The sequence below is a fragment of the Bradysia coprophila genome, unplaced genomic scaffold, assembly GCF_014529535.1.
Source record: "Bradysia coprophila strain Holo2 unplaced genomic scaffold, BU_Bcop_v1 contig_350, whole genome shotgun sequence".
NCBI lineage: Eukaryota > Metazoa > Arthropoda > Insecta > Diptera > Sciaridae > Bradysia > Bradysia coprophila.
In genome coordinates, this window is record NW_023503608.1 from 6,733,370 (window position 1) to 6,742,756 (window position 9,387).

Consider the following 9,387-nt stretch of genomic DNA (forward strand, 5'->3'; position numbering starts at 1 on the left):
AACGATTCACACTTTATGTATCCAATCCCGTAGAACCTCTATCTCTATATAGAATGAATAGTTGAATATAAAAATGTACACAGCAATGGAATGAAGTGTGTACGATAAGATCTTTAATCTGATGATAGACGAGTAAAATTGAAATGTCAAGTTATATTCATCATGAAAGTGATGTAGTGAATGGTGAAAGTCAATTAGAAGGGGTGCAAAATCAGCTTCATTAAAACTATGAAAAGATCCAGAAGAAAAATTCTTTATGCGCTGGAATCGTTTTCAGATAACCTTTATAGTTATCGAATCTGTTACCAATTTTGAGCTAAATATTTTATATCAATTTACAGGAAATCTTTTACTTCAATTGTTTATCATACATTTTACCGTCTTATAAGACAACATTATCCAGATCAAGTCATTTATATTTGTCGATACGCGTCGATAACAAATGTAATAGCAGTCGAGGATTGTTACAATTGAGTCCTCGTCTCTTGACTCGGGTTGGTAAGTTAAGTTGTCCCATTAAAAAAATGTTAGTCATAGATTCTGTTCATTTTCATAGGATTTTACTAAACAGCCTTCTGACCATCTGTGATTACATCCCCATAGTCATAGAATAAGCTTCCAACGATATTTACATTTAGCTTAAATAAATAAAACACGAACATAAATCTACCACCAAAAATTTGATGTCAGTTGCAATGATTCATCTCGTGGGAAACAACCAGCAAACACAAAAGCCCATTCAACAATATTCACTTTCCAGTGATATAAATTGCTCCTATTATTCCATGTTAATGGCATGACCTCGGAAAAACAAAATTAAATAACATTGCTCGCAAATAAATTATAAAAGTATGTTAAGTGTGTGTACAACGATAATTATTTCAAATTATTTGTTGACTATGCCCTTTTGTTAGCGGTCCTATCGAAGCGCTAACATCCCAATGATATTTATTGAAACCACAGAGCTATAGGAAGATTCTGGTCCGGAGTATAAAAGTGATTATAGTTGGCAAAACTTCCATAAATCAGTGACACAGTGGGGTATGGGCTACTTGCGTGTCTATGTCTATATAAACGTTTATGGGCAAAGCGTCCTTTTAAATAATTTCTTTTAAAAAAAGTGTGTTTTAGAAAGCTCGTTTTGCTTTTATGTCGTTGGCTGTAATTTTTTTCTCATTACAGAAGGCAGTACTTTTTAATTGAGTTGGTAAATGTTACCTTTATATAAAGATGAATTGCAGTAATGTGTATAACATGGGTTTAAAACATTTTTCTTTCTGGTATCATGCTCGTTTGCAAACAGTAAGTATTCGTAATTGTATTAAATTAAATTGTAACATTAACTGGAGCACAAAGTAGGAAGGCAGATGTATTTAGTTTTTCCGAGCGAATGCATGAGCTACAACGATGATACTTCCTTTTCAGAATATAGAATCAGATACTTTTGCTTTGACAAAATATTTGTTTCTCAATTTTCATTCTTGATAAAAATCAAAAATTTCTGAGAAAATACCATTTCTTTGCGTTTGCATTAACATTGCCTTAATCACGTAAAGCACAGTACGTACGTGGTTCCAAATTTTTATTTTGACAAGTGTGAATACCGCCCTTTCCTTTAAATCGGGCTATAACGTTCCACTTGTCAACAAAAAAAAATTGAGGCACAGACGTAATGTACTAATGCTCATTACATAACGATATGCGTTCTTCCTCGGCATCTAACTTAACCTGTAACCAGAAATAACTAAGTCTCTTTCCCCGAAAGTATGGAAATCGTTCATAGTGAGTCTATGCTTTGCCCTTTCAGGAATTTATCCTGTTCATATTTATAAAACCACCACCTTTCCAACCTTAACCACATGACAATTAAAACATTATTTTCATGTGCCATTACTCTTCCTGTTAGTTTCTGTAATAATCTAACAATGTGTAAAGTTGTTATGTAAAGTTGTCGTATAATTAGTAAACGCTTGTTTCAATTAAGTTTCCAACAATGAATTTCACAATAGGGGTTGGTGAGACATAATTTTTGTCAGTGAAACATACACATGAGTAAATTGCTTTTGGGATTTCGATAATAAAGTATGCAAGTTTATTATAATCATAAATTCTTTGAAAAGTTTCGGTTCGCTTGTAGAATATGTTGTGTCGCCAAAGCGATGTGTGAAGGAATGAAATTAAAAATTGTAATAAAAACACTTGTAAAATAAAATGAAACGATAAGAACAGCTTTCACATTTTCTTACACCAGGTCCCTTCGGTCCGGCAAATGAGTTTAATATACGACAAACGAAAAATATAATTTCCTTCGCTTCGCAAATTGTTTATACAACTTATGCGTTGTTGTATATTTATATTTGCAAAATGTATGTTTCAACCTACGTTGTTTAAATTGAGGTAAGAAGCTTACGTTAAGTAAATGGGTTTATTTGGAAGCACAACAGGCCCATCTGAGGCTGAGGTGCAGGTTAAATTCCACCCACTTATTCTATTATTCTATCTAAATGGGTTCATTCATAATCTTTGACAGTGGCTTTCACACCACTCACCTTTTTAGTTCCTAGTATACGAATTGTATTTTGGACTTAGTGAATTATTTTCTAGACTTTAAGGAATTCTACTGAACTTTGTCATAGTAGAAAAGGAATGATGAACGGTCTACTAGTTTTGTTTCACAAATTTATTTTCATAGCCAACGAAATGCATACATAACATTTACTCTAAAATAATCTTAGAAGCGATGTGAAAAATTTAGTCCACCACCATAATTCGGTCTGCTTCGTCCACCCGGTCCGCCAAAGTGTTGATTATAGTTAGCTGTCCCATCCAATTGGGATCGACCATTCGGACTTCTCCACAAATTCACATTTCCTTGAGCATTCAAATTCGTGCCAAAATGTCTCGCGTGATTTGCATCAACGGATGCTCCTCCACGTGGTCCTTGATAATTTAAACCACCACCGATCTCTGTCGGTCCATTTGGCTTCCAATTCTTACTAATCTGACCATGTCCATCGAGCCGGTGACCGTTTTGATTCAATAAAGTCTGCGATGCTCCAAGGGTCCCGCGAATTCCTCCTTGTTCGTTTGGTTTTATACTACCGTTTAAGACTTGACGAACTTGTCTGCTATGTGGTGGATTCAAATTATTTTCGCTATAATCTACTGGTGGAATACTCCAGCTATAGCAACTACTTATTACACTGAGCAAAAATGTAAGAAATACGATCGAAGAATGCATTTTGCACAATAAATTATTAAGTCTATCAAGTGTTTTGTGTTGAAAGATTGGTTAACTTCTGAATGACAAGAGTTTCGCTTTCCTTTATATATACGATACTCATTTCATCAGAAAAATCCCCTACATTTTCTGTCTTCTTTTCATTCTTTGATTAAAGAATTTCGATGTGTAAAACAAGGATGATTCATGTATGATGTTAGGCGTTTTAACCTATATAGCGACTCTGTCTCAATTCTTTCTTTGTGTAATAATTATCTATTATACCAATAATATACATTGCTCGTGTGTTGCGTCTCAAACAGAAAAAACAGCTGAGGGGATTCACAAAGAATTTGTTTTTTAAGAAACATTTCGAAAGTTTTTTTTAGTTAATGGTTAGAGTTGAAAGTTCAAACTTTCGTCGGTTTCGAATGTAGATAATGCGTGCATTACCTTCTTAATAATATGACGTAATATGACGTAATATGATGTGAAGACCTCAGAGGTACTTTTAGAAGATACCATCCATTGGAAGATCGTTTAAGTAATAAGAAACCTTTTGTGGATGATCAAAGATCGTTTGAGTAGTAAAAGTAGCATAACATAATAGTATTTTTCGTACCAAGACAGGAAATGACGATTTTTTCAGCACCAGTCCTAAGTTTTCCTTACGAGCGAAGCGAGTAAGGAAAATTAGGACGTGTGCTGAAAAAATCCATTTCCTGTCGAGGTACGAACAGCATTTTGTGCATCGGACAACTGAAATAGACAAAACACATCAATTAATTTGAAAACATACACACTTCACATTCTCCATATTAAATTTAATCAATCGTATAGTCAGTCATAGACAAATTCATGTAATTCTTTTCCCGCACTATAAATCGTAAAGAAATGAAGTTTTTTCCCGCACGATATATAGTTCGGGAAAAACTGACATTTATTAATGAAAAATCATGGCAAAATAGGTCGTATTTCAGTTGTCGGATGCACAAAGTATTTTTGGTATGAGTACTATTAAGTTATTATTATATAAGAAGGAAAAGAACTATGAAAACCTGATTCCGATGTGAGGAAGACGATTGATTCAATTACAATAGAAGTAACAGATTTAATGAACAGCTAATCAAATTTTTCGATTTTTTTTATTTTCAAACAGTGTTTACGATCAATTGGGTCACGGATTGAACCGCTCCAACCTGGTTTATTTTACTCTGTGAAACGTTTATACCTATGTGCATTGCGTTTAAAAGTATCTCAACTTAAGATTATCAAGATGATCGTTGCAAATATGAAAAAAATGGTTAAAAGCAGCGTACACGTATACAATTATTTCGAAGAAACCAGTGCAATTTCTTAGTTACTTGGCTACTTCTTGTGTTCAAACGAAAGAAGTAATAGATTCACAGCATATCTAACCCAATTGATACGACCGCGACCTATCAAAATTCCAATAATATTTTTTCCAACAATTAAATTCTTCTTCCTTTGTTCGGAGAAATCGTGTGCCCCTGTTTTAATGATATAAAATTTTGGTTACGCTCAGATATCAATATTTTAACCAAAATCTCAAAATCTTCCGAATTCGACATCAATGGTACAATGAAGTGCTTTGGTTGCATCGTCAATCAATATTAAAGACAAATTCCATTTTTTTAGATGAATTTAAAGAAATTTGTTTCGCTCGAAAATTCATGAAGTCATTACAGTTTTCAAATCAACATAATTCATCGCTGACATCGCTGACCTAAAACAACATAATTTAAATATTTGATAATTTTCTCATTTTCTTACAAAGTTGTTACGTTTGTGCGATGTGCCATGGTATTATCCAAAAATATACATATTTTCATGTGAAAACCGAGAATTTTCATTTACCCATATAATTTCCATGCTTCAGCATCCAAGCTACACATCATCCGCACGGATATATATACTCCGGGCGGTTACATTCACAATATTATACATATATATTCGGTGTAGCTAAGCATGCGTTTCACATTTCGTATAACCCCCCATTTATACATTCGGAATTTTTAGAAGCAGCACTACTCATTTCCATTTCGAGATAACAAAGTGAGATAATCGTTTCACACCAGATTGTAAAAGTTTTCATTTCCACATAATATAGCACTCAACGTTGTGTATTATATTTTATATTCCATATTACAATATCATCCTATGCATATACAATGTTAGCGGCTTGTTGTTGTACAATTTCAAAGTGTCGAGCCAACAATGTAAGGAAAATTGCTAAATTTGATTAGTCGCTTTCAGGCAAATTGAATCAATTTGAAAGGCATATCTATCTATATCTGAACGGCTTTACTTTTCGCAATAGACACTACTATTCGTTCGTCTCATTGGATTCATTAAAGTATTTAAAATATTTGCCGAAGTTACACTTAAACATTAAAGCTCGTAAAGCGATTATAACGACATCATATATGTCTGCATGACTTACACGTAAGGCATGTGTGTGATATTACTGAGAGACAAGGCTTCCACCCATTCTTTCCCTGATCGATGTTATTTACATAGAAAAAGCGTTACAGAAACGTAAACAATTCGGAAATCCATTTCGAAATTATTACTTTTGCCATTCATATCCGGATATCTTCAGCTTTAGCACGTGTCTGGATTTAATATTTCTCTCCATCCAATATTTGTAAAAACAACAGAAAATTTATCTCAATATGAAGGGTCTCATATATACCAATTGGATGTACACAAAATTATTATTTTTATTTGTTCATGAATACGTATAGCTCGTCATGTTGAACATTTTATCCGATATTTTATTGCATGCAAACTGCTATGGACTGAATACATTTTTCCATCAAAGTAAATATGATTGCCTATAGGAATATGTCTGTTGAAAGCTATTTTGGAGGCATATCGGTCTAACCGCCGTGATATACTGAAACTGAAAATGTTTGTGAGTATCTTTCTAAGACGCATTGGTTATTAGAATTATTGTGCCAATTGTATTAATTTCGAATTTAATCATAATTTGACGTCTTTTTCGCCTTGATCAATGATCTAATCGATTTTGTTTAATATCTAAGTTTGTAGATGAGTAAAATTATTAAACTGTCATCTGTTATCGATAACGACGATAAAAATAATGACACGCTCTGGGTAATATGGTCCTTGTAAAATACATGTTTAAAAAAATGAAGTACGAGATTTCAAATCAACCGATTAAGAATACTTTGATCGATGGAAGTAATAGACCCGATAATAATACTGGTCATATGATTGCCGCCTGTAACAGGTTACGTATTGAGAGTTATTGAGGGTTATCTGCATTGTGTTTAGGGAAATACAGGTACTGTAACTTAAAAATTGGGATAAAATGCAATGATTAGGCTCACTCAGAAATAACGTCCAACTTTTCCTAGTTTTTTGACTTCCTTCCCAAACGCAATCCAAGTTTTCATGTCAGACAGCTTGTCATTGGTAGTAAGATCATGTTCTCCAATGACCTTTTATGTTTGCATTTGCTGAGGTCTTGCTATCAACGCAAAGCTTTGTGAAAAAGTTGCGAATCAGAAACCTTTTCCTAAAGAGATTTCAAGTACTACAATGATACTAAATGGGATGTTGTTAGTCCTTGTCCTTGCAGAGTTGAATACATTTATTGTGCATTTTACAGTAGTATGAAATACTCTACTAGTCATACTCGTTCGTTATGAGTTTTCTACATAATTGCTTGCACAAAATATCTATTATTCTAAAGCAAGCAAAAATGACTTATGACCTCATTCAAAAATGCAAAATAAACAATATAATATGCGCAATAAACACAGCGTCACTCAATTACGACCATAATTCGGACCGAAATTCTAAATTTTTTGATTGCTTGTAAATGTCAAATAGTAAAGATTAAATCATCTCACTCGTAGAAGTGTTTTTGCATTACTATAAATTGATGCAAGCACCGACTCTTCCAGTCAGTGTTCATTTCAGGTCCAACCAATAAAAACTAATCAAATCAAAATGAATTCACGTTTTTCGTTTGTATGGTGCAGTGTTTTGATATTTTGCTTAAGTGTATCGGCTACCGAAGATAACGGAACGGAAGCCGAAAACAACAAAGCCCTTCATGAGTGTTTGGGACAATATTTCAAAAGTAAAGGGAAATTAGATTACGACGTTCCTGCAAACAAGGAATCGTCTTTGTGCCTTTCTACTGTTTCTCGCCTTAGTCAATCGTACCGAGATGAATTCGGAGTAAAAGTGAGAGCCCAAAATCCCAGCGAAGCAGATTGTGTTATGCAGGAGTTCGATGAAACTGAATTAGCGGATCTCATTTTAACAGTGGGATTCTATCAGACCGGCGATTCGTTGACTGAAAGTGACAAAAAGAGCCCGTTGCGAGATTTGAAAAAGCTAGGAGACGATAAGATGGCTGCAATGACATCGAAATGCGGAGTAAATGGAGAAATATTCGATAAATTTATGTTTGCAGTGTTTTCAACGTCGACTGGAGAACCAATTGTTTAACATTGTACAAAGTATAATAAACCGTTTTCCCATTTACAACATTACGCTTGGGCTTTTTGTTTATTTACCGAATGATTCAGCCTTCAGTCAGTAATTCAGACCTTGTATGATCGTACCATACTCGGTAAATCGTTATAGCAGCGAGTTGATTTATTTCCAAATGTTCATTTGTTGTAACTAGTGGTGGACTATACTTGGACTGGATAACCTAATGCGAAGGTAGACCTTGTACATGTGCACCCAACCAAATAGCTGTGATTTTTACTCCTAACATTTTCTAAAGACTATACATTTGGACAACTTATATGACCTATGATTTCACAACGATGTAGGATGGTTCTTTCAAAAATGTGGCTCGTTTTTTGGGTACCAATTCAAAGTCGTAAGGGGCTTCGTGTAGTCAGCTGGTTTTCTATTATCATCCCTTGCAAAAATAGAAATAAATGGAATTGACAAAGAAAACTGTTTGTTTTAATCAAATGTTTCTGGAGTATTTGATTACAACCCACGGCGATCGATCAGTACATACATGAGTGCGTGTATAATACGACTGTTTATCTATCATTTAAACATAAACAAATTTCACACTCGAGTTACGCAATAAAATCGGAATGTAATGTACATCATGTAAATCGTAAATGGTATAAGACAGCAAATTGATTAGTGTTCCCAATATCATCGTAGATAAACAGAAACAGAGTGGGTGAACGGGTATAGTGAGTATCACCAAATAACGCAATGCTCTATTAAGGTGTACAGTACGTCCTTGGTCATTTTTAAACTCACAATAACTGAGGTGGAAGAATACTGATTTTAGAAAACGACGACATAATTGAACGGATCTGGTATTGTCTTACATAATTGGGTCAATTAAACGAAGTCCGGTTTTGCTTGTAACTCCAGGCGATACAGAAATAATTTTCTTTTAAGGAAACTGATTAGAATCACCAACGTTTATTATCTTCGTACAGGACTTGGATCAATACTCAAAATGATAACTTGAATTCATTCCGTGAATACCTAAGATTTCGTTGAAAATAAATACGTTTCAGCTTGCAACATTTTTGCAATCACAATTCAATTCCATGGAAAAATTCATATTTGAGTGTTAACTTGTTTCATATTAAGTAATTAATTATGGCAGCATGGAAACATCTTGAATTCCATCGCCATATTTAATTACGTTGTATGTATTGTTTTGCATTCATGTGGTGCAATGATTTCTGCACGAATGTTATTTCAAAAATTTAACAGAAAATTATTTACTAATTCAGTTGCATATTTTTGAGTGTTGCACCGACAACATACATATCATTCCACATTTGTAGCACGGACAGTACACAAGTGATGTATGCATATTTACTGGTAAAAGAGAAAAATCATTCCAAAAATTACCTTTGATATTTTGCTAGACTCGGAATCTTGAATGAGTATCAACAAAGGAGCTTCTTGTTTCAGCTGTCGATCGTATATTACTTGCATTACATATCGATTATCTTTTTTAGGCGCTTGTTCCACCTTTGCTAATCAATACAGAAACGATAAACTTTCCTAATGATACTCTGTCGCCTTTATGACGTCATGTCCCCAAAATCTTATTTGAGCCTAAAATTTTTAGCATAGACAAGACATCCCACATTTCTAATCACGCCGTTTTC

General features: G+C 33.9%; 1 protein-coding gene and 1 long non-coding RNA gene across 2 annotated transcripts in view; both read right to left on the minus strand.

Moving 5' to 3' along the window:
* LOC119080596 overlaps positions 1–9,387 on the minus strand; it is a 28,442-nt gene that overhangs the window by 582 nt on the left and 18,473 nt on the right. Inside the window, exons 3-4 of the long non-coding RNA XR_005088355.1 lie at positions 9,291–9,298; positions 3,873–3,877 (exon numbers count right to left, since the gene is read on the minus strand). This is a non-coding gene — a long non-coding RNA (uncharacterized LOC119080596). The remainder of the gene's footprint in view (positions 1–3,872; positions 3,878–9,290; positions 9,299–9,387) is intronic.
* LOC119080595 (attacin-B-like) lies at positions 2,663–3,301 on the minus strand. Its single transcript, XM_037188991.1, has one exon. It carries the CDS (start codon positions 3,239–3,241, stop codon positions 2,732–2,734), a length of 510 nt encoding a protein of 169 aa, XP_037044886.1. The 5' UTR covers positions 3,242–3,301; the 3' UTR covers positions 2,663–2,731.

Coding starts and splice junctions, on each gene's coding strand:
- LOC119080595 (XM_037188991.1), bottom strand. CDS start 3,241: ATGCATTCTTCGATCGTATTTCTTACATTTTTGCTCAGTGTAATAAGT.